The 27126-nt window shown below is 42.8% G+C and overlaps 1 protein-coding gene across 1 annotated transcript in view; it reads left to right on the top strand.

Moving 5' to 3' along the window:
• The window catches only part of NHLRC2 (NHL repeat containing 2), an 88264-nt gene that overhangs the window by 48168 nt on the left and 12970 nt on the right, over positions 1-27126 (top strand). The window contains exons 6-8 of the mRNA XM_056528986.1: positions 4212-4290; positions 15137-15368; positions 18877-18999. Of these exons, the coding sequence (XP_056384961.1) occupies positions 4212-4290; positions 15137-15368; positions 18877-18999 (434 nt within the window). The remainder of the gene's footprint in view (positions 1-4211; positions 4291-15136; positions 15369-18876; positions 19000-27126) is intronic.

Genomic DNA, 27126 nt, shown 5'->3' with positions numbered 1-27126 from the left:
TCTTATAACGCTCCAGTACTGATATAACCTCCAGACATTACATCATATGTGACTGATATCATCCTCTTATAAAGCTCCAGTACTGATATAACCTCTATATATTACATCATATGTGACTGATATCATCCTCTTATAACGCTCCAGTACTGATATAACCTCTATATTACATCATATATGACTGATATCATCCTTTTATAACGCTCCAGTACTGATATAACCTCTATATATTACATCATATATGACTGATATCATCCTCTTATATCGCTCCAGTACTGATATAACCTCTATATATTACATCATATGTGACTGATATCATCCTCTTATAACGCTCTAGTACTGATATAACCTCCAGACATTACATCATATGTGACTGATATCATCCTCTTATAACTCTCCAGTACTGATATAACCTCTATATATTACATCATATGTGACTGATATCATCCTCTTATAACGCTACAGTACTGATATAACCTCTATATATTACATCATATGTGACTGATATCATCCTCTTATAACGCTCCAGTACTGATATAACCTCTATATATTACATCATATGTGACTGATATCATCCTCTTATAACGCTCCAGTACTGATATAATCTCTATATATTACATCATATGTGACTGATATCATCCTCTTATAACGCTCCAGTACTGATATAACCTCTATATATTACATCATATGTGACTGATATCATCCTCTTATAACGCTCCAGTACTGATCTAACCTCCAGCCATTACATCATATGTGACTGATATCATCCTCTTATAATGCTCCAGTACTGATATAACCTCTATATATTACATCATATGTCACTGATATCTTCCTCTTATATCGCTCCAGTACTGATATAACCTCTATATATTACATAATATGTGACTGATATCATCCTCTTATAACGCTCCAGTACTGATATAACCTCTATATATTGTATTATATGTGACTGATATCTTCCTCTTATATCGCTCCAGTACTGATATAACCTCTATATATTACATCATATGTGACTGATATCATCCTCTTATAACGCTCCAGTACTGATATAATCTCTATATATTACATCATGTGTGACTGATATCATCCTCTTATAACGCTCCAGTACTGATATAACCTCTATATATTACATTATATGTGACTGATATCATCCTCTTATAACGCTCCAGTACTGATATAACCTCTATATATTACATCATATATGACTGATATCATCCTTTTATAACGCTCCAGTACTGATATAACCTCTATATATTACATCATATGTGACTGATATCATCCTCTTAGAACGCTCTAGTACTGATATAACCTCCAGACATTACATCATATGTGACTGATATCATCCTCTTATAACGCTCCAGTACTGATATAACGTCTATATATTACATCATATGTGACTGATATCATCCTCTTATAACACTCCAGTACTGATATAACCTCTATATATTACATCATATGTGACTGATATCATCCTCTTATAACACTCCAGTACTGATATAACCTCTATATATTACATCATATGTGACTGATATCATCCTCTTAGAACGCTCTAGTACTGATATAACCTCCAGACATTACATCATATGTGACTGATATCATCCTCTTATAACGCTCCAGTACTGATATAACGTCTATATATTACATCATATGTGACTGATATCATCCTCTTATAACACTCCAGTACTGATATAACCTCTATATATTACATCATATGTGACTGATATCATCCTCTTATAACACTCCAGTACTGATATAACCTCTATATATTACATCATATGTGACTGATATCATCCTCTTATAACGCTCCAGTACTGATATAACCTCTATATATTACATCATATGTGACTGATATCATCCTCTTATATTGCTCCAGTACTGATATAACCTCTATATATTACATCATATGTCATGATATCATCCTCTTATAACGCTCCAGTACTGATATAATCTCTATATATTACATCATATGTGACTGATATCATCCTCTTATAACGCTCCAGTACTGATATAACCTCTATATATTACATCATATGTGACTGATATCATCCTCTTGTAACGCTCCAGTACTGATATAACCTCTATATATTACATTATATGTGATTGATATCTTCCTCTTATATCGCTCCAGTACTGATATAACCTCTATATATTACATCATATGTGACTGATATCATCCTCTTATAACACTCCAGTACTGATATAACCTCTATATATTACATCGTATGTGACTGATATCATCCTCTTGTAACGCTCCAGTACTGATATAACCTCTATATATTACATTATATGTGACTGATATCATCCTCTTATAATGCTCCAGTACTGATATAACCTCTATATATTACATCATATGTGACTGATATCATCCTCTTATAACACTCCAGTACTGATATAACCTCTATATATTACATCATATGTGACTGATATCATCCTCTTATAACGCTCCAGTACTGATATAATCTCTATATATTACATCATATGTGACTGATATCATTTTCTTATAACGCTCCAGTACTGATATAACCTCCATATATTACATCATATGTGACTGATATCTTCCTCTTATAACACTCCAGTACTGATATAACCTCTATAGATTACATCATATGTGACTGATATCATCTTCTTATAACGCTCCAGCACTGATATAATCTCTATATATTACATCATATGTGACTGATATCATCCTCTTATAACGCTCCAGTACTGATATAACCTCTTTATATTACATTATATGTGATTGATATCATCCTCTTATATCGCTCCAGTACTGATATAACCTCTATATATATTACATATGTGACTGATATCATCCTCTTATAACGCTCCAGTACTGATATAACCTCCATATATTACATCATATGTGACTGATATCATCCTCTTATAACGCTCCAGTACTGATATAATCTCTATATATTACATCATATGTGACTGATATCATCCTCTTATAACGCTCCAGTACTGATATAATCTCTATATATTACATCATATGTGACTGATATCATCCTCTTATAACGCTCCAGTACTGATATAATCTCTATATATTACATGATATGTGACTGATATCATCCTCTTATAACGCTCCAGTACTTATATAATCTCTATATATTACATCATATGTGACTGATATCATCCTCTTATAACGCTCCAGTACTGATATAATCTCTATATATTACATGATATGTGACTGATATCATCCTCTTATAACGCTCCAGTACTTATATAATCTCTATATATTACATCATATGTGACTGATATCATCCTCTTATATCGCTCCAGTACTGATATCTCTATATATTACATCATATGTGACTGATATCATCCTCTTATAACGCTCCAGTACTGATATAATCTCTATATATTACATCATATGTGACTGATATCATCCTCTTATATCGCTCCAGTACTGATATCTCTATATATTACATCATATGTGACTGATATCATCCTCTTATAACGCTCCAGTACTGATATAACCTCTATATATTACATCATATGTGACTGATATCATCCTCCTATAACACTCCAGTACTGATATAACCTCTATATATTACATATGTGACTGATATCATCCTCTTATAACGCTCCAGTACTGAGATAACCTCTATATATTACATCATATGTGACTGATATCATCCTCTTATAACGCTCCAGTACTGATATAATCTCTATATATTACATGATATGTGACTGATATCATCCTCTTATAACGCTCCAGTACTGATATAACCTCTATATATTACATCATATGTGACTGATATCATCCTCTTATAACGCTCCAGTACTGATATAACCTCTATATATTACATCATATGTGACTGATATCATCCTCTTATAACGCTCCAGTACTGATATCTCTATATATTACATCATATGTGACTGATATCATCCTCTTATAACGCTCCAGTACTGATATAACCTCTATATATATTACATCATATGTGACTGATATCATCCTCTTATAACGCTCCAGTACTGATATAACCTCTATATATTACATCATATGTGACTGATATCATCCTCTTATAACGCTCCAGTACTGATATAACCTCTATATATATTATATTATATGTGACTGATATCATCCTCTTATACACTCCAGTACTGATATAACCTCTATATATTACATCATATGTGACTGATATCATCCTCTTATAACGCTCTAGTACCGACATGTTTCGGAGATGTTGTGATGTTATCTTGCTCTTCTTCAGGGGTGCTGTGGATCGCTATGGCCGGGACCCATCAGATCTGGGCTCTGTTGTTAGAGGAGGGGACGTTACCCAAGGGCAGGTAAGTGATCTCATTCTGGTGATGGCTCCGGGGGCGGGCGATGAATGTGGGTGTAATGAGGATGGATTATATTGTGAGTATATATTACTGAACCGCTCTCAGGGTCTAATGGAGGGGTCTGTGCAGCTTTTATATGAAGATCCTCTTCTCCATCATCGTTCTGTCCCCTTTAGAGCAGCACTCGGGTCTGTAATAGGTTTTCGCTTATTTTCGTCTTGTCATGTGATGATGGTTTATGTCCATTACAGTGCAGTAGATAAGGTCATGACTGGAGGCTATACAGTCCCTATATTCAGCCTTTTCATTGTTGCATCTCATTCTTGGAAAGCTGGGTGACCACATGACCTCATTTATTTCTCATACAACTTTGTACAGTTCCTGGATGACGCATCTGCCCTCTGATTAAAGGGGTATTCCGGGCAAAAAAACATTTATCCCCTATCCAAAGGATAAGGGATAAGATGGCTGATCGCGGGGGGCCCGCTGCTTAGACCCCCCGCGATCTCCCTGCAGCACCCGCTTTTTATGCGGGTGCTTCACCTCCAGTTTCGGAAACCTCCAGGTTTCCAGGACTGGGAAATGCGGGTGCTGCGTCTCCAGTTTCGGAATCCTCCAGGTTTCCGGGACTGGGGATGTGATGTCACGCCACGCCCCCTCCATTCATGTCTATGGGAGGGGGCGTGACGGCCGTGACTCCTATAGACATGAATGGAGGGGGCGTGGCGTGACATCACGTCCCCAGTCCTGGAAACCCGGAGGTTTCCGAAACTGGAGACCCAGCACCCGCATAGAATGTGGGTGCTGTAGGGAGATTGCCGGGGGGGGGGGTCTCAGCAGCGGGCCCCCCACGATCAGACATCTTATCCCCTATCCTATGGATTGGGGGATAAAATGTTTTTGCCCGGGATACCCCTTTAAGCGAGCTGTGCTCCCGTACTGATGAGTGTTGCACCATTTATTGAAAACCATTGGTATCTGGAAAGCAGGGGGACAACCAATGTTCCCGCCATTACAGTCTCCATAGGCTTTAGTCTTCATTCAGCTTTCCCAGGCTCCTGAGCAGTGCACACTGGCCTTGGAAACCTGATTTGTAACCAACGTGGCAGCAAATAGATTCCCAAAGGCACCGGCCCAACTTTACTGGAGGACAAATCTGCCTTGCTAAGGAGTGCAGCATCTGCAATGTAGTGCACAATATGTCCCATACAATGTTCTGAGAAAGATGGGTGACAAGCGGTGGATAGATTGGAAGCTGAATAACCCAAGGATCGTAGTTAATGGAGAGCCCTTCATTTTGGGGGGACCATTCTCCCCGTGTATAATAGTTGTCTGTAAACTTGGTGCAGTCTCAGTGCTGCTTTGTTTCCGTCTGGATTGTGGCTCCTCAGGAAACAGATAAATAAAGCCCAGAATAAATCCCACACGGTCAGGAGAATGAGCGTAAATCTGCCGACTGCTGACCCCAGAGCTCAGTACAACAAAAACACAAACAGACCTTCCCATTCCCACACAGCAAAGCGGAGGACTCCCTGCAGAGGGGCCGGGACAGGGACCAAGTCAGAAAAGAAAGGGGGTCTAGACATTTATGTACAATATTATATATAGAATTATAGAGTCATTGTATACATTACATATCCTGTAGATCTTTTATTAAAAAATATAAAACATTACAAAAAGAATAAACATCACCATAACAATAATACAAACAACATACACCTGTATAATATATACAAAAATGAGTCCATATTAGTCCAAAAATGTCCAACCAAGTATCTTCTGGTCCAGCCTCATTCTCACCAAACACACCGCTATAATAACAACAACTACTAAACACTCTACAATAATAATAATACTTACAGTAATAATAATAACAATAATAACTAAAAACTGATCCGGTTGCATTTCCCCACCCAAAATAATAAATATAATAAATATGTGTCAAACCACCAACAAACACCACAATAAGAAAAACCGAATATACAATGTTTTTTATATATAATTTTTTTTTTTTTTATTTTTTTTATTTTTTTTATTTTTTTTTTTTTGGCCCTGAGCTGGTCCTGCATCCCATGCCCCCAGTACATGATAACAGACGTCCATGAACCAGTCCAGGATTTTTTTTTTTTTTTTAAATAAAAAGTCCCACACAGAATCCCCCCTCCCCCCATCTACCCACCACCCAACCTAACACTAAACCCCAACACGACACAACCCCTAGAAAAAAATACAATATATATATACATATATACACATATACATAAATGTACAAACAAAACAAATATATACAAAATAATACAAACCAAACAACAAACATCAATAAGGCTTTTCAATCACACAAACCCCTAAAGCTCAAGTTCAGTGCCTGCAAGCCCTATATCACCATATATCTACAGCACAAAACAAAAAGACTAATGTGCCAGCATCAGCCCACCACCAGGGGGAGACAACAGGCTAAGGCACTTTAAAGGCAGAGCCCCTCCACAGACGAGAGGCCCTGCCAGCACCCAGCCTCTCGTACTCCAGAGAACGCACCTTCACCAGGTCACCAAGAATGTTCCTAACCACCTCACCCACAGGGAGGATTTTACGCTGCGTCGACACTAAACACCGTGCGTTCCACGTGTAATACCTGACCACTGAGCTGACTAGGAATAAAGTGCACCGGTCCCAGCCTCCAAGGTTTCTGAATGCCCCATAGGCCCATTCCGCATAGGAGAGACTGGCCAGCCGAGGCCAACCAATGGAAGCGCCCACCCTGTTGTAAACCTCTGTGTTAAAGGGACAATGAAGCAGAAAATGCTCCATGCTTTCCAGCATGCCTCCACACTCTTCGCGGGGACATCCCCGGTCATCAGAGCTCCTGCACTTCAGATTGTCCCTCACACACAGTTTCCCATGGAAGCAGCGCCAAGTCAAGTCCCAAAACTTCAAGGGGATCCTGATAGAATTCAAAAGCTCTAATCCCACCTCCAGATCCCGACTTGGGCAGTCCTTGAGTGCCAATGGCCTCTGGAAATGAGAAGACAGGACCCTCTTGTCAAGGAATTTCCTCGACAGAGTCCTAATCTCCCACATCCCCAGACCCCACCGACGAATAACCTTCAGAACCGGGGTAGCATAAGCCGGGAGATGCCCGTGTGGTGTGCGAAGATCCTTCACTTGCCCTCCTGTCTCCCATTCCTGGAAGAAAGGCCGAAACCATCCCCTACAGGAGGATACCCACGGAGGAGCCCTCTCTGACCAGAGGTTTGCTATATTGGTCTTAAGAAAGGTATTCACTAGGAACACCACAGGGTTGACCATACACAACCCCCCTAGTCTCCTCGTACGGTAAGTAACCTCCCTCTTCACTAGGTTCAGTCTGTTCCCCCATAACATTTGGAAGAACACACTGTAGACCCGGGTCCAGAGAGGTTCTGGCAACATGCATACACTGCCCAGATATATCAGCAAAGGGAGCAGGAAAGTTTTCATCAGGTTAACCCTTTCCCGGAGGGTCAAAGACCAACCCTTCCACTGATCTACCTTCTGAGCGGCGATCTTAAGCCTGCTGTCCCAGTTTTGTTTGGGGTAATCCCCTTGACCAAATTCGATGCCGAGGACTTTTGCGGATTCCTGGGGCTCTGGAAGGGCGTCCGGGAGATCAAAATCAGGATCTCCCCCTCCCAGCCAGAGACTCTCACACTTATCCTGATTGATCTTTGACCCGGATGCCTCCGAGTAGCGGTCCACCTCTGACATCACCCATCTGCCCTCCTCTTGTGAGGAGACAAACACGGTGACATCATCAGCGTACGCTACAGCCCTCAGAGCCGAATCCGGCACCTCCAGGTCCATTCTCACCCCCGCCAACGGTCCACAATCAATCCCTCTAAGGAAAGGATCGATTGCAAACACGTACAGCAAAGGGCTCAAAGGACAACCCTGACGGACACCAGACCCAACCTCAAAAGAGCGGCCAATCCAACCATTCACAAGCGGGAAACTCTCTGCCCCTACATACAAGGTCTTAAGCCAATCAACAAACCCCCCTGGCAGGCCATATCTCAGAAGGACAGACCAGAGGTACTCATGGTTAACCCGATCAAACGCTTTTGCCTGATCCAAGGAAAGCAAGTACCCCTTCCAGTGGCCAGCCCTACCCTGCTCCACAGCCTCTCGGACACTGAGCACAGCACTGAATGTACTGCGGCCCGGAACAGAGCAATGCTGAGCCCCCGAAAGGAGCCGGGGTGCAAACTCCACCAGCCGATTAAACAGCACTTTTGCCAGAATCTTTCTGTCCGCATTGAGAAGCGCTATGGGACGCCAATTCTCAATGTGGGACGGGTCTTTACCCTTTGACAGGATGATCAGCGCTGACCTCCTCATTGACTTTGGCAGAGTGCCCGAGGATAGACACTCATTAAAAACCGCGGTCAAGAGGGGAACCAAAGTGTCCTTAAAGGTCTTATAGAACTCAGATGTTAAGCCATCCGGCCCGGGTGACTTCTTGAGGGCAAGCCCATCAATAGCCATCCTGACTTCCTCTTCCCGGATCATCTCTGTCAAAACGTCAAGAGAGGGGTCTACTCCTGGTTCAGGGACGGTTTCAGCCAAGAAAGCTGATACCTTATCTCGATCTAGATCCTTCCTTCCCAAGAGGTGCGAGTAGAAGGATCTGACGACCTCCAGGATCCCTGATCTGGACCTTTTCAAGGATCCCGTACTATCAATCAGTCCTGAGACTACTTTACTATTCACTGACATCTTGCAGTTTCTGTAAGGGTCGGGCGAGCGGTACTTCCCGTAATCCCTCTCAAAAACCAAAGATGCGTGCCTATCGTACTGGCACTTCATCAGCAAGGACTTCACTCTGGAGATATCATCACGACTACCTCCAGTCGAGACAAGGTTCTCAAGTTTCTTCCTCAGGCCCTGGTACAAACGGTACCTGTTTAGGCTTCTGAGGCCCGAGAGCTGGCGGAAGAATCTCGCAACCCTTTCCTTGAAGATCTCCCACCACTCTGACTTACTGCTACAAAGGCCCAGCAATGGTACCTGGCTCTGAAGAAAATCCTCAAAGGACTGTCTTATCTCCGCTTCTTCCAAGAGAGACGAATTCAGCTTCCAATAGCCTCTGCCCATCCGGGGGGTCTCTGTGACATTCAGAGAAAACAAAATTAAACAGTGATCGGAGAACTCCACCTCAACAACAGACACTGCTGAAGAGACGGCTTCCTCCTTTAAATAAAACCTGTCTATTCTAGACCTACAACTACCCCTATGATAGGTGAATCCCGCGTGGCCTGGGGTGTGCCGGATGTGGACATCCACCAGGCGAGCCTCACTCGCTATGCTATTAAGGGCGACGCTATCATAAGTCAGCTTGTCTCTGGCACCTCCCCTGTCTTGGGGCCTCGTGACAGCATTAAAGTCCCCTCCAAAGACCACCTGCCGACTTGTAAAAAGATAGGGCTTGATCCTCATAAAGAGACACTTCCGGTCCCACTTAGACTGTGGGCCGTAGATGTTAATAAGGCGAAGTTCTTGTCCCCTCATGAGGACATCTAAGATCAGGCACCTCCCCATTTCTAACTCGATAACCCGTCGGCATTCTACCGCTGCGGTAAAAAGGACCGCCACTCCGCTATACGGCTCGGCCCCAAGAGACCAGTAGGAGGGCCCATTCCTCCACTCTCTTTTAGCCTTGTAGATAGATGACATGTCTGTTAGCCTGGTCTCCTGCAAAAATAAAATATCAGCATTAATATGGGCAAAAAAATCATAGGCAGCAAATCGAGCCGTATCTGACTTAATGCTGGCGACATTAATGGACGCCAGCGTCAATGGAGAGGGTGCCGCCATCAAGGGTGATTGAGTTAAACAGCTTTCTTTTTCCCACTCCCCTTCTCACCCTCCACATCAGAAGAACTCTTCACCCTCTTTAGAGAAATAGAAGTGTCCATCTCACCAGACGTCGTTTTACTTTCCTCGTTTCCGGATTCCAGGCCAGTCCCTTCCCCCGAGGACATAACCTCCCCAGGGGAAGAGGACTCGGCGCCCCCTGGAAGCCCCTCTGCCACCTCCCCCTCATCCTCCCCTTCCGAAGAAGAGGAGGAGATGTCCCTGAGGGGTCGGAATCGATTGGAAAGGCCAACCAGAGGGGAGTCAGTTTTGCCTTCCTGTGGCACCTGGACCAGGGTGGGAGAAGATCTTAAATCTCCCTTTTTTTTCCTACTTGTACCCCGCTTTCGTGTCTCCTTCTGCCATCCCCCATCATCCTCCTCCACGCTATCTGAGGAGATGGCACCTTCCTCATTCTGGATCCTCCTGACCTCCTCATTCAGCTCGCCATCCCTCAGGGTCTCAGCAGCAAGGTTGGCCTCTGGGACAGAATGAGAGGTTGTCCCGGTAACCCGGGCTTTCCCCATCACCCTATCCCTTTGGCGTTTATCAAGACGTCTTAGTTGGGCTGGTGTCTTTTTCTTGCTGTTCCTCACTGACCCCTCAGTTCCTCCACCCCTGCTAGTCCCCCCCCCAGCAGATTCCGGCTCGTGATCTTCACCCGCTGGGGACAAGACTGCATTAGCGAAAGAACGAGGACAACGACTGAATGGGTGACCTAAGTCACCACACAGGTGACACCTAATCTCTGCACAAGATGCGGCAAGATGGCCTACACCCCCACACAAGGCACATTTCTGCACCGTACAGTTTGCACTGAAGTGTGTGGGGTCACCACATCTGTGACAGAGCTTCGGCTGACCCCGGTAGAAAATCTGGATACGATCCCTACCGAGAAAGGCAGAGGATGGAATATGGGTAACTGTATTTCCTGAACGTTTAAGTTTTACCAAAAACGTCCAGGCTCCTGACCAGATGCCAAACTCGTCCCTGTTCTTCTGCGGGACCCCCATTACCTCGCCATACCGTCCTAACCAGGTGATGATGTCAACACAAGAGAGTGATTCGTTACGGGTCAAAACGGTCACTCTCTTGATTTCGTTTTGGCGAGACAATGCCTGTATGGCAAAGTCTCGCCAGCCGGGCTCATTCTTTACCAATTCATAATTCGACCAGAAAAGCTCAAGCCCCTCCGACCGAACAAAACTGATATCGAATTCAGGAGTACCGTAGGGATGTATCAAGGCGAAGATATCAACTGCCTTGAAGCCCATCTTTAGCAAGAGCTCAACCACTTTCATCCTTGAAGGACACATATCTTCGCCCTGCCACCGAAGACGGACCACATTCCTACGGTTACTACCTGCCCCGGCTGTTGGGAGGGACCACACAGTATCGCCCCCTCTTTCCTCTCGGAAGGCAGAGAGACCGTGTCTCTCTATCCAGAAGGACAGATCAACTGCTCTACCCTCTACATTAATCGACCTTTCCCCCTTTTTCAGAGCCTCCAGGAGACGTCGCTGCAATAAACCGTCCCTAGAGTCAGGAGACGAGGAAAGTATTCTACTTCCCCCAGCAGTGACATTGGCATAACTCCTATGGTCTGTCACCACTGGGGGGGCAACCGGACCAGACCCTGCACCTACACCACTGCCGATGACAACATCCCCACCACCCCCAATGACAACATTAGCACCAACTCCAATAACATGGTCACCACCTCCCCCAAAAACACCTTCCCCAGTAACATCAATCTCCATCCTCTCTCCAGTCATACATCCCCCAACCCCATTTACCCCATCACTCACACTGGCTGGACCAGCAACAGGTAAACCGGCAAATGATGATGATGATGGTGATGTTGATACATTTTCAGTCCGTTTTGCCTCGGCATCACGGGGCACTAGAGCTGGGACAACCTCCGCTGGCCCTTTAAGGGACCGGGCAGCATGCTTACCCAGTCTAGAGGAGGCCCCAGCCCTGTTCTTATTAGTGCCCTCCGCCTCATCAGCAATTTCTCCAGTCTTATCAGGGCGCCGCTGATCAATGGGATCAGCGGCGCCAATACAAAATAAGATTTGTTCTTTTCTTTTGGGAGCGTCTGCTACATCTGTAGTCACCGCGACTACCTCCGGCACTGAGTCACCCCCCCCTCCCACAGGGGAGCGAACTACAGCCCCGGAGTCTGCCTCTATGCCCACTGCTGGGCTGCCCTCACTGTCCGGCCTTGCAGCCAGTGCCTTATCTACTCCATCCCTGCTACTGCAAACAGGCATGGAGTTTTGCGCCCTTTTAGTACCTGTACTCTCCCCGCTCCTTTGCACCGAGTCCACCACAGAACACGGGCTGGGCTGGGTAACGGGGCTTGCACAATGAGCTGACCCTGCGGCCGACTCAGGGTTTACAGGGAGGGGGGTGTAGATGTAACTCACCACTTCTTGCTGCTTTGGCTTGGTCTTCTTTTTCTTACCCCCAGGTGCCTCATCTGGCAGCTCATCTCCGAACACCAGATTCTGAGGACACACTGGGGATTCCAGCATACGTATCTGGGCCATAAGCGCCCCTCCCTGGTAGCTGTTGTCACTGTCTTCCCCTGAGTCGGCAGGTGATACTGCTGGCTGCTGTGCAGGGGGCCCACTGTACGGGGCCTGCTGCTGTTGCGACAGGCCACCAGGTGGATCTGGCTGTTGTTCTCCCTCTATCTCCTCCTCATCATCCACCTGGCTCTCAGGTTGCAGCCCCATCAACCTTCTCTGTTTCTTTTCATCCATATCTCTGAAACGCTCTTGATTTTTCAGCTTTTCTTTAAATGGTCCACTCATCTCCAGCAATTCCTCCTTTCTTTCCTCCAAAGCATTTATTTCAGCCATCAGACCTTTTATCTGTGCCTGGACTTCAGTCTTCTTCTTCTTTGGGGTAACCTCCAGCCTAGAACGGACATGGCGAAGTTCCTCCTGAAGCCTCCTCACAGCTTTGCTGGCGTCTTCATACTCACGGACGTGACTTACGACCCGGGTAGTATAGGTGGAAATAGACTCCCGGGTCCTCAGCATTCCCCAGCCTTCCTCACTGAGGTCGGCTTCACCTCCGTGAGTACTCTGCCTTCCTCCAGATGACCTTGGCTTTCTGCTGGTAGCACCCAGCTTTCCCAAATTGGGATCCTCGTTTCCAGAAACCTTTCGGCCTCTTGCCTCTGTGGAGGGTGTTGGAGTGACATTGCTGCGACTCCGGGTGGATCGCCTAACCCCCAGATCTTCTGATGTACAGGCCGCTTGCTGGCCTCTCCTGCCTCCCTGCGGCCTACTCCGGGAGGCAGAAGCCTGGGCCTCGCCTCCCTCACTCATCCCTGGAAACCCACTCCCTCCCTGGGGAGGAGAAAGCAGGTCCCAGGTGGAACAGGTGGTAATTCCCTGGAGCTCAGGAGGCACAGCAGACACCACCACACAGCTGAAGCAGAACCACACCCACAACTGATTGGCTCCCACTCCAGAGCTGTACTCAGTATTCTGCTGGTGAGGTCACTGTGTACATACATTACTTATCCTGTACTGATCCTGAGTTATATCCTGTATTAGGCTGGGTTCACACTACGTTTTTTGCCATACTGTTTTCAATCCGTTTTTCTAGAGAAAACCGTATGGCAAAAAAACAGATGGAACAGTATGGAAAAAAGTAAACTGTATGCGTTTTTAAACAGTACTGTTTTTAAAAGTGCATACAGTTCCGTCAGTTTTTATAGAAAAAAAACCCATACGTTTTTGAAAATGTTGTCCATTTTTAATGGGAGGGGTCTTGGGTGGGGACTTTAGGATTCAAATGCGCATGTGCAAAGTAAAAACGTATAAGTTTTTCCCGTATGGAACCGTATACATGTGTGTTTCCCATTGACGTCCATGTTAAAAAAAAACATATGCGGTTGCAGTACGGTTTTTAAACCGGAGTCAAAACCGTGGTTGACCACAATTTTGTCTCCGGTTTAAAAACCGTACTGCAAACGCATACGTTTTTTTTAACATGGACGTCAATGGGAAACGCACATTCATACGGTTCCATACGGGAAAAACGTATACGTTTTTACTTTGCACATGCGCATTTGAATCCTAAAGTCCCCACCCAAGACCCCTCCCATTAAAAATGGACAACATTTTCAAAAACGTATGGGTTTTTTTCTATAAAAACTGACGGAACTGTATGCACTTTTAAAAACAGTATACTGTTTAAAAACCCATACGGTTTACTTTTTTCCATACTGTTCCATCCGTTTTTTTGCCATACGGTTTTCTTTAGAAAAACGGATTGAAAACAGTATGGCAAAAACGTAGTGTGAACCCAGCCTTATACTCCAGAGCTGTGCTCACTATTCTGCTGGTGGAGTCACTGTGTACATACATTACATTACTTATCCTGTACTGATCCTGAGTTATATCCTGTATTATTCTCCAGAGCTGTAGTCACTATTCTGCTGGTGAGGTCACTGTGTACATACATTACATTACTTATCCTGTACTGATCCTGAGTTATTTCCTGTATTATACTCCAGAGCTGTACTCACTATTCTGCTGGTGAGATCACTGTGTACATACATTACATTACTTATCCTGTACTGATCCTGAGTTATATCCTGTATTACCAGGCAGTCACATATAGAGGGGAGGAGCCTAGATAATCAGTATAGGCCGGGGCGATATGGCGAGGAGTTTAAAAACTTGAAGGCCACTTGTCTCTAGAGCAGTGTTTTCCAAACTGTGTGTCTGCAGATGTTTCAAAACTACAACTCCCAGCATGCCTGGACAGCCAAAAGCCTGTCTGCCTCCTCCAGATGATCCACACTGTCCCTGAAAGTTAAATTAAGGCTTCCCTTTTCATATCAACAACTTTTGGCTGTCTGGACATGCTGGGAGTTGTAGTTGTGCAACAGCTGACTTAAATTTTTTTATTTCTCTTATTTGTCTTTTTCCAGCCTTCTTCCTGGAGGAACCTGCATTCGGTTTGCTGGGAGCGGTAATGAGGAAAATCGGAACAATTCATACCCGCATAAAGCAGCATTTGCTCAACCCTCTGGACTGGACGTCTGCAGTGGTGATCCCTGGAACTGCCTGTTTGTGGCCGATAGTGAGAGCAGCTCCATCCGAAGTGTTTCCCTAAAAGATGGAGCGGTGAAACACGTTGTGGGAGGAGAACGTGATCCTATGGTAACTAAGGGGACAAAACTCTCGTATAAATTCTCAATGGGGTAGTATACATAGAAGGACCTTAGTATAAAATATATTCTTGGACATAGTGGGCAGTATTATTGTAGTTATATTCTTGCATATAGGAGGCAGTATTATAGTAGTTATATTCTTGTATATAGGGGCAGTATTATAGTAGTTATATTCTTGTATATAGGGGCAGTATTATAGTAGTTATATTCTTGTATATAGGAGCAGTATTATAGTAGTTATATTCTTGTATATAGGGAGCAGTATTATAGTAGGTATATTCTTGTATATAGGAGCAGTATTATAGTAGTTATATTCTTGTATATAGGAGCAGTATTATAGTAGTTATATTCTTGTATATAGGAGCAGTACTATAGTAGTTATATTCCTGTATATAGGAGCAGTATTATAGTAGTTATATTCCTGTATATAGGAGCAGTATTATAGTAGTTATATTCTTGTATATAGGAGCAGTATTATAGTAGTTATGTTCTTGTATATAGGAGGCAGTATTATAGTAGTTATATTCCTGTATATAGGAGCAGTATTATAGTAGTTATATTCCTGTATATAGGAGGCAGTATTATAGTAGTTATATTCTTGTATATAGGAGGCAGTATTATAGTAGTTATATTCTTGTATATAGGAGCAGTATTATAGTAGTTATATTCTTGTATATAGGAGCAGTATTATAGGAGTTATATTCTTGTATATAGGAGCAGTATTATAGTAGATATATTCTTGTATATAGGAGCAGTATTATTGTAGTTATATTCTTGCATATAGGAGCAGTATTAAAGTAGTTATATTCTTGTATATAGGAGCAGTGTTATAGTAGTTATATTCTTATATATAGGAGCAGTATTATAGTAGTTATATTCTTGTATATAGGAGCAGTATTATAGTAGTTATATTCTTGTATATAGGGGCAGTATTATAGTAGTTATATTCTTGTATATAGGAGCAGTATTATAGTAGTTATATTCTTGTATATAGGAGCAGTATTATAGTAGTTATATTCTTGTATATAGGAGGCAGTATTATAGTAGTTATATTCTTGTATATAGGCGCAGTATTATAGTAGTTATATTCTTGTATATAGGAGCAGTATTATAGTAGTTATATTCTTGTATATAGGAGCAGTATTATAGTAGTTATATTCTTGTATATAGGAGGCAGTATTATAGTAGTTATATTGTTGTATATAGGAGGCAGTATTATAGTAGTTATATTCTTGTATATAGGAGCAGTATTAAAGTAGTTATATTCTTGTATATAGGAGCAGTGTTATAGTAGTTATATTCTTATATATAGGAGCAGTATTATAGTAGTTATATTCTTGTATATAGGAGCAGTATTATAGTAGTTATATTCTTGTATATAGGAGGCAGTATTATAGTAGTTATATTCTTGTATATAGGGGCAGTATTATAGTAGTTATATTCTTGTATATAGGAGCAGTATTATAGTAGTTATATTCTTGTATATAGGAGCAGTATTATAGTAGTTATATTCTTGTATATAGGAGGCAGTATTATAGTAGTTATATTCTTGTATATAGGCGCAGTATTATAGTAGTTATATTCTTGTATATAGGAGCAGTATTATAGTAGTTATATTCTTGTATATAGGAGCAGTATTATAGTAGTTATATTCTTGTATATAGGAGGCGGTATTATAGTAGTTATATTCTTGTATATAGGAGCAGTATTATAGTAGTTATATTCTTGTATATAGGAGCAGTATTATAGTAGTTATATTCTTGTATATAGGGGGCAGTATTATAGTAGTGATATTCTTGTATATAGGAGCAGTATTATAGTAGTTACATTCTTGTATATAGGAGCAGTATTATAGTAGTTATATTCTTGTATATAGGAGCAGTATTATAGTAGTTACATTCTTGTATATAGGAGCAGTATTAAAGTAGTTATATTCTTGTATATAGGAGCAGTGTTATAGTAGTTATATTCTTATATATAGGAGCAGTATTATAGTAGTTATATTCTTGTATATAGGAGCAGTATTATAGTAGTTACATTCTTGTATATAGGAGCAGTATTAAAGTAGTTATATTCTTGTATATAGGAGCAGTGTTATAGTAGTTATATTCTTGTATATAGGAGCAGTATTATAGTAGTTATATTCTTGTATATAGGAGCAGTATTATAGTAGTTATATTCTTGTATATAGGAGGCAGTATTATAGTAGTTATATTCTTGTATATAGGAGCAGTATTATAGTAGTTACATTCTTGTATATAGGAGCAGTATTAAAGTAGTTATATTCTTGTATATAGGAGCAGTGTTATAGTAGTTATATTCTTATATATAGGAGCAGTATTATAGTAGTTATATTCTTGTATATAGGAGCAGTATTATAGTAGTTATATTCTTGTATATAGGAGGCAGTATTATAGTAGTTATATTCTCGTATATAGGAGCAGTATTATAGTAGTTATATTCTTGTATATAGGAGCAGTATTATAGTAGTTATATTCTTGTATATAGGAGCAGTATTATAGTAGTTATATTGTTGTATATAGGAGGCAGTATTATAGTAGTTATATTGTTGTATATAGGAGGCAGTATTATAGTAGTTATATTCTTGTATATAGGAGCAGTATTAAAGTAGTTATATTCTTGTATATAGGAGCAGTGTTATAGTAGTTATATTCTTATATATAGGAGCAGTATTATAGTAGTTATATTCTTGTATATAGGAGCAGTATTATAGTAGTTATATTCTTGTATATAGGAGCAGTATTATAGTAGTTATAGTCTTGTATATAGTAGCAGTATTATAGTAGTTATATTCTTGTATATAGGAGCAGTATTATAGCAGTTATATTCTTGTATATAGGAGGCAGTATTATAGTAGTTATATTCTTGTATATAGGAGCAGTATTATAGTAGTTTTATTCTTGTATATAGGGGCAGTATTATAGTAGTTATATTCTTGTATATAGGGGCAGTATTATAGTAGTTATATTCTTGTATATAGGGGCAGTATTATAGTAGTTATATTCTTGTATATAGGAGACAGTATTATAGTAGTTATATTCTTGTATATAGGAGCAGTATTATAGTAGTTATATTCTTGTATATAGGAGCAGTATTATAGTAGATATATTCTTGTATATAGGAGCAGTATTATAGTAGTTATATTCTTGTATATAGGAGCAGTATTATAGTAGTTATATTCTTGTATATAGGAGCAGCATTATAGTAGTTATATTCTTGTATATAGGGGCAGTATTATAGTAGTTATATTCTTGTATATAGGAGGCAGTATTATAGTAGTTATATTCTTGTATATAGGAGGCAGTATTATAGTAGTGATATTCTTGTGCATTGGAGAGGTCATTATTATAGTAGTAATTCTATTACTTATATGTAGTTATAATTCAGTATCATTCGATCTTGCTGTATGCTCCTTGTGTCACTTTCCCCCCTTTAGTTCTCTGAATATTAAATGTACTTTTTGATTGTATTCACAGAACCTCTTTGCGTTTGGTGATATTGATGGGACAGGAATTAATGCCAAGCTTCAGCATCCTCTGGGGGTATCCTGGTGCCATAAGGGAGGGATCTTGTATGTGGCAGATTCATATAATCACAAGGTGAGGTTCTTATTCCCTACATCTGCATGGATCGGCATTATTTTTACAAAGTTTTTAAAAGTTCCGTTTTTGCGGAAATGTTTTTTTTTTTTTTCACTCTCCATATGTCTGGGCTGCCGTAATTAAAGGGGTATTCCGCGTTTATACATCTTATCCCCTATCCAAAGGATAGGGGATAAGATGTATGATTGAAGGGTAGTGCTGGGCGATATACCGGTTCATACCGAATGCCGGTGTGTTTTTTTTTTTCTGTACGGTGTGAATTTTTCCCTATACTGCAATTCAGCGAGCGCTTGCAGGGGGAGGTGACAGCTTCCGTTCTCCGTCCTGGGCCCGCGGCTGACAATTCATTAATTTCCGGCACCGCAGCTCACATGAGTAAAAGGAGATCAGCGCTTGTGGGTAACATGATTAGTCTCCCGATGTGGGGACAGCGCTGCGGCTGATCAGTCGGGGGGGGGGGGGGGGAGGAAAAGCAGGACAGCGCCCGCGGGTCATATATGATTAGTTCCCCAGCGGCTGATAATTCATTCGAGAGGAGAGGGGGGAGAGAGAGTATGGTGGTAAACGGGAAATGAGTGAGAAAAAAAAAATACTGTGGAACCGCCATAAGTTTGAAAAATACCGTGATACACATTTTTGGTCATACCGCCCAGTACTATCGCAGGGGTCCCGCTGCTGGGGACTCCCACGACTTCGGTGCAGCCCCCAGCATTGTGTGCCAGGCGCTGCTTCTGAGATGGTGACGTCACGATCACGCCCCCTAGTGAAGTCACGCCACACCCTCTCCATTCATGCTTATGGGAGGGGACGTGACGGCCGCCAGGCCCCCTCCCATAGACATGAATGGAATGGACGTGACGTTTCGTCACTAGGGGGCGTGATCGTGACGTCACATCCCCGTCTCAGAAGCGGTGCACAGGATCCAAAGGATAGGGATAAGATGTATAAACCTGGAATACCCCTTTAAAAAATAAATATAAAAAAACTTACCTCCCATCCCTCCCCCTGCTTCTGCTGCCCAATACTCAACCCTGCAGCTCAGCCAGTCGTTGGCCTTAGTGTTGTCCCGCCTTAGTCAGTGATTGGCTAAGCAGCATTATGATGTATAGCAGGAAGAAGACCGCACCAGAGGACGGGACATCGGTATCGGGGGGAGCGTCAGGGGGTAAGTCAAGCTTTTTATTGATTGCGGCAGCTCAGGCATATAGAGAAACCTTTTTTTTTTTCTTTTTTTTTTAATTGCCTGCATCTGCCATTAGGGGGAGCTCAGTGGCTACAGAATTCTATAGCTTTTACTAAACCAGTGTTTCCCAACCAGGGGGCCTCCAGCTGTTGCAAAACTACAACTCCCAGCATGCCCGGACAGCCAAAGGCTGTCCGGGCATGCTGGGAGTTGTAGTTTTGCAACAGCTGGAAGCACCCTGGTTGGGAAACACTGTACTAAACTCTTTTATAAACTCTTCTTCTAAACTCCCCATAGTGGTGGCTACAGTTCATGTTACTCTCTATTTAGAGCTCTGTATCTGAAAATCTCTGATCAGTCACCTATCAAGATTGATAAACTGATTAACCCTTTGGCATCAATTATACATGGGTACAAGTGCACATTTTTTTTGTTTTTATTCTATATTATTTTTTTGTAGCATGGGACTCAGTAGACTGTAGCATACAGCAAGGCCTTACTTCAGTGGTGTTTGGTGGTAACTTATGCGGTCATGGATGGTGCTGGACACATCTACTACATTATCTGTACTCAGAGAGTTATCACTGTGTTATCTGTGGTGTTACATAGGACTGCAGGTCACATCTACTACATTATCTGTACTCAGAGAGTTATCACTGTTATCTGTGGTGTTACATAGGACTGCAGGTCACATCTATACATTATCTGTACTCAGAGAGTTATCACTGTGTTATCTGTGGTGTTACATAGGACTGCAGGTCACATCTACTACATTATCTGTACTCAGAGAGTTATCACTGTGTTATCTGTGGTGTTACATAGGACTGCAGGTCACATCTACTACATTATCTGTACTCAGAGATATCACTGTGTTATCTGTGGTGTTACATAGGACTGCAGGTCACATCTATATATTATCTGTACTCAGAGAGTTATCACTGTGTTATCTGTGGTGTTACATAGGACTGCAGGTCACATCTACTACATTATCTGTACTCAGAGAGTTATCACTGTGTTATCTGTGGTGTTACATAGGACTGCAGGTCACATCTATACATTATCTGTACTCAGAGAGTTATCACTGTTATCTGTGGTGTTACATAGGACTGCAGGTCACATCTATACATTATCTGTACTCAGAAAGTTATCACTGTGTTATCTGTGGTGTTACATAGGACTGCAGGTCACATCTATACATTATCTGTACTCAGAGAGTTATCACTGTGTTATCTGTGGTGTTACATAGGACTGCAGGTCACATCTACTACATTATCTGTACTCAGAGAGTTATCACTGTGTTATCTGTGGTGTTACATAGGACTGCAGGTCACATCTACTACATTATCTGTACTCAGAGAGTTATCACTGTTATCTGTGGTGTTACATAGGACTGCAGGTCACATCTACTACATTATCTGCACTCAGAGCGTTATCACTGTTATCTGTGGTTTTACATAGGACTGCAGGTGTAACATTCCATATACAGTGCAGTAGGATCTACAGTTGTTAGTGTTGCGATCCGGTCATGCGTAGCAGCAGCCTCGGTGACGTCCTCTACAAGGACAGGCACCCGGTTACCTCACTGTTCCCCTGCAGGCGTCACCTTCTGGGGATCGGGCCAGTTCTCCGCTCCATGACGTCTAATTGATGGTTTCCTTTATTTTATAGTGTTTATTAGTCTTGGCGGGAGGAGCGGGGCACACGGGGTTACACACAACACGGGGACGCACTTATTTGTGTTTAAAGGGGTACTCCACCTCTAGACATCTTATCCCCAATCCAGCCGCCGGGACCCCCCACGATCTCCAGGTGGGCACCTAAACATTTTGGGCAGGCTTGGTCGTTATGTCACGCCACACCCCCTCCAATCATGTCTATGGGAGTGGGCGTGACTGCCCCCTCCCATAGACATGATTGGATGGGGCGTGGCCTAATGTCACAAGTCACAGTCGCGCCAATCCGACATGGTGCCAGCCCTGAGAACGTGGGGGTTCCCATCAGCCAGACTCCCCGCGATCAGCCTTCTAAATAAACGCTGGGTGCTGAACAGAGATCGTGGGGGTCCCAGCTGCGGGGCCCCCGCGATCAGACATCTTCTATCCTTTGCATAGGGGATAAGATGTCTAGGGACGGAGTACCCCTTTAAAGGATATACTCCGCCCCTAGACATCTTATTCCCTATCCAAATGATAGGGGATAAGATGTCTGATCGCGGAGGCCTCGCAGCTGGGACCCCCACGATCTCTGTGCAGCACCCAGCGTTTATTTAGAAGGCTTGGAGCGGGCGGTGGGGGTCGTGGCATCACACCACGCCCCCTCAATGCAATTCTATGGGAGGGGGCGTGAGATGTCACAACCCCCGCCGCCCTCTCCAAGCGTTCGGAACTAAATGTTCCAAACCCTCGGGCAGCGGAGTACCCCTTTAAGCTGAGAACTCTGTAAAACACTTAATATTCTCCCGTGAACATGAGATGAATATCCCTCCACCCTCCCGCCCTCCATTGTGATGGATAATTTCATTCTTATTCCTGCGGATGTTTTATTAATTACAGAATTGAGTCCTTTGTGTAGAAATCTCCATCCGGAATCTTTAATCATCATTTTTTTCTTCTTCTTATATTTCGGTGAGATAAATGGCGAATGTCTAAGGAGTTTACCAGTCACTGCGCACTGACGGATTGCGGGGGCTGCGTTTTTCTCAGCATCATTGTTTTTTGTAATTATTTTTTTCTTTTTTAGGTTTCTATTCGTAAATTAAAGTTTTTTTTTTTATTTGTTTTTGATATCTAGTTAAAACAATACGCATCGTACTCCTATACAGAAACAATGGGAGTCATATTTTACGTGGGTTTATGTTTTTTTCCATTTTATATGCAAGATTACAAGAAAGGGTCCGCTTTATTTATTTATTTATTTATTTATTTATTAAAAAAAATTTGTGTCTGCAAATTTTACTTAAAATTCAACATGCAAACACAGCTTAAAGACACTGGACAGTGTTCCGCTTGCGTTCAGAACATTTAGTTCCGAACACTGTGCGAGCATCAGGCCACGCCCCCTTAATGCAAGTCTATGGGAGGGGGCGTGGTGGTCGTCACACCCCCTCCCCATAGACTTGCATTGAGGGGGCGTGGCCTAAAGTCACAAGGGGGCGTGGCCGACCCCGGCAGAACACACACAGCATTCGGATCTAAATGTTCTAAACACAGCCGGAACACTGGCCAGTGGAGTACTGCTTTAAATCCTTATACATCACCCCCATTTTGACTTTAGGTCAAATCACTTTCACCTCATGACAAAATTTCACAAAAAAAAAAATAAAATAAAAAATGTGAACTGGCGCCAAGCCATTTATGAGTCTGATCAGTTCACCCGGGTGGCCTCCAGCACCAGCAGCCTAATAAGATGACCAGGTGCAGTAATCAGACTCCACCCCCTCTCTCTGCAAAGCCAGAGGATTCATGGGAAATGTAGGCAGCATTAGAAAATACATTTTTTTGTTCTGAAATAGAATCAGTATGGCTGAAAACCCCATGCCTGCCAGAGCAGCTAAAACAGGTAAGCACAAGGCATATGTAAGAACCTCTACATTATTCTCTAATAAAATCCTGTGTTGCACTATATTAGCAAACAATAATTTCCTGGAGTGCTTCTTTAAAGAGGTATTCCGGGAATGTAAGCAAAGTTGGTCTAGTTACTATTATACAGTGGTCCCTCAACTTACAATATTAATTGGTTCCAGGACGACTATTGTATGTTGAAACCATTGTATGTTGAGACCATAACTCTATGGAAACCTGGTAATTGGTTCTGAAGCCACCAAAATGTCATCCAAAAATAGGAAAAAGTGAGGATTAAAGAAAAATATGTAGATAACTAATATAGATAAAGCAAATCCTTACATATAAAAGTAAGAAAGATCTGCTGGGAGCTGTAATCACGGTCTATTTCAGTGTTTCCCAACCAGGGTGCCTCCAGCTGTTGCAAAACTGCAACTCCCAGCATCCCCGGACAGCCGCTGGCTGTCCGGGCATGCTGGGAGTTGTAGTTTTGCAACAGCTGGAGGCACCCTGGCTGGGAAACAATGGTTTATGTAGAGGACAGGAGCTTCTTCAGGGTCCTATACAGTACACACAGTGTCCCAAATGGAGCCGCCCTTACTTGGTGTCCAAAAGAGCAGCTAACCCTGGCACAGGTAAAGAGTACAGAACATGTAATACCTCCCTGTACTGTAGGGGGCGCTACCAGACACCATTCAGTGCATACACTTCAGTAATACAGGTAAAGTGTACAGAACATGTAATACCTCCCTGTACTGTAGGAGGCGCTACCAGACACCAGTCAGTGCATACACTTCAGTAATACAGGTAAAGTGTACAGAACATGTAATACCTCCCTGTACTGTAGGGGGCGCTACCAGACACCATTCAGTGCATACACTGCAGGAATACAGGGGTTTTACAAGTAAAATGCCCATTCTGATTGGTCAGTTCTTCCAGTTGTGACATGTTTCACACATCTGGACTGTCCGTACATTGTATGTTGAGTCTGGTTTCAAGTTACAATGGTCCAGAAAAGACCATTGTATGTTGAAACTATTGTATGTTGATTCCATTGTAAGTTGAGGGATCATTGTACTTCACTTGGTCATGTTTGGTGGCTGGTATCGACTTTCTGTGTCTTTATTTTCTGCAGCCTATAAAATGAGCGTTGTCTCAGACCGTTCCCAGCTTGCTGTGCGGCCCAAGACATTACATCACAAGTCAGGTGCTGAAAGGGGTCTTGGCTGCCTCGTCTGTTGTGTGTTAAGTCGCCCCCCGATGACGTTACCGGTGCACATGTGCATTCATCATCACTCAGACCCACAACTTGTGTGTCAGGGGATGTTGGGCAAGTCATGTGATCAAAGGGTGACTGTGTTGCAAGGGGTGTGGTGTCCAATGTTTGGGAGGGAATTAAGTCACCCCCCACCTTGAAACTAAGATTCTTAGGGATTGTAGTCTGAGGGAGGCCACAGAAACTGAAAGTATCCAGTTCCCAAAAGCAAGCCAGCATCGTGATAGGGGACACAGGACACGGCCATTTACCACCAACACAAGCACAGATCCTTGGTAAGCATGTCCATTACTGTATGACAATTACTTAAGTTACCTTATGTTGGATAAACCCTTTTAAGAACATTAAGTAGCTACAAAAATTTTCCATGTAGCCTAGACCTGCACTTAATTTCAAGGTGGGTTTACATCACGGTTTAACTCTGTGGCAAAGATAAGATTGCAGGTGATTTGAGCTTCAGAAATTGTGTGAAAATCTGTGCCACGGAGCCACAAATTGTGTGCACACATAGGCACGGACACATTCACTCCTATAACCTGCACGGACCCAACAGTAGTCAGCTAGTAACTTACGTTCGGGTCATTTTCGGAGCGTATCCAACTTTTGACTGAAAAACGAGGCAGACCACAATTTTCAATACGAGTCAAAAGTCAGATACGCTCTGAAAATTACCTGAATGTAGTCACTAGCTGACTACATGTGGGGCATGGGAGTGAATACCGTATTTATCGGGGTATACCATGCACTGGCCTATAACATGCACCCTCATTTTTCCAAGGAAATTTTTTACCCAAGTATCCTTGTTAAAATTAGGGTGCGTGTGTGCATGTATATAAACTGTTTCTGGCCCCGCAGAAGCAGCTGCAGTTCAATGATTTAAAGGGGTACTCCACTGGAAGACATTTTTTTTTTAAATCAACTGGTGCCAGAAAGTTAAACAGATTTTTTTAAATCCTTCTATTTAAAAAAAAAATCTTAATCCTTCCAGTACTTATAAGTTGTTCTATGATCACAGGAACTTATTTTCTTTTTGAATTTCTTTTCTGTTTGTCCATAGTGCTCCCTGCTGACACCTATGTTCATTTTAGGAACTGTCCAGAGCAGGAGAGGTTTGCTATGGGGATTTGCTCCTACTCTGGACAGTTCCTGACATGGACAGAGGTGTCAGCAGAGAGCACTGTGGTCAGACAGAAAGGAAATTCAAAAAGAAAAGAACTTCCTGTGGAGCATACAGTAGCTGATAAGTTCTGGAAGGATTAAGATTTTTTAATAGAAGTAATTTACAAATCTGTTCAACTTTCTGGCACCAGTTGATTTAAAAAAAAAAAGAAAATTAAATGTTTTCCAGTCCAGTACCCCTTTATAGCGGGCCCTTTAAACCAGTGAACTGCAGCAGCTTCTGCGGGGCCAGAGTCCCGCCGCCCAATTCCCTCCCCATGCCGGGTTTTATAGTTGCCTGTCCTAGGGCCAGAGTCCCGCCGCCCAATTCCTTCCCCATGCCTGGTTTTATAGTTGCCTGTCCTGGGGCCAGAGTCCTGCCGCCGCTGCCCGATTCCCTACCAGTACCTGGTTTTACAGTTACACGTCCTGGGGACCGCGCTCCTTCATGCCCCGGTGGTGTCCTGAGCTGTCACTGTGTGCCGCGCACTGACGAGTGTCGAGTGTTGAAGTCGCGTTGAGGACATCACTCGTCATTGCGCAGCGCACAGCGACAGCGCAGGACGCCGCCGAAGCCTGAAGGACCACGATCCCCAGGACAGGCAACTATAAAACCAGGGATGGGGAGGGAATCGGGCGGCAGCGGGACTCTGGCCCAGCAGAAGCCGCTGCAGTTCATTGAATAATTGAACTGCAGCAGCTTCTGCGGGGCCAGAAACAGTAAATTTTTGCCTAAAAAATGATGCGTGTTATACGCCGATAAATACGGTAGTGTCCGTGCACAGATATGATTGCAGCCGATTTGTGCTTCAAAAATCATATCTGTGCCACGGAGGCGCAAATCGGGATGTGAACGTGGCCTTACAGTCTTCCCTCGTTTTCCTTATCCGCCACTACATTTTCATAAGCCTCCTTCACACTTGAGGCATATAAAATATAATAATTAA

Source organism: Hyla sarda, chromosome 7 (genome assembly GCF_029499605.1).
Source record: "Hyla sarda isolate aHylSar1 chromosome 7, aHylSar1.hap1, whole genome shotgun sequence".
Classification (NCBI taxonomy): domain Eukaryota; kingdom Metazoa; phylum Chordata; class Amphibia; order Anura; family Hylidae; genus Hyla; species Hyla sarda.
Note: the sequence above shows the minus strand (reverse complement) of the source record. Positions and strands in the feature narration are given on the sequence as shown.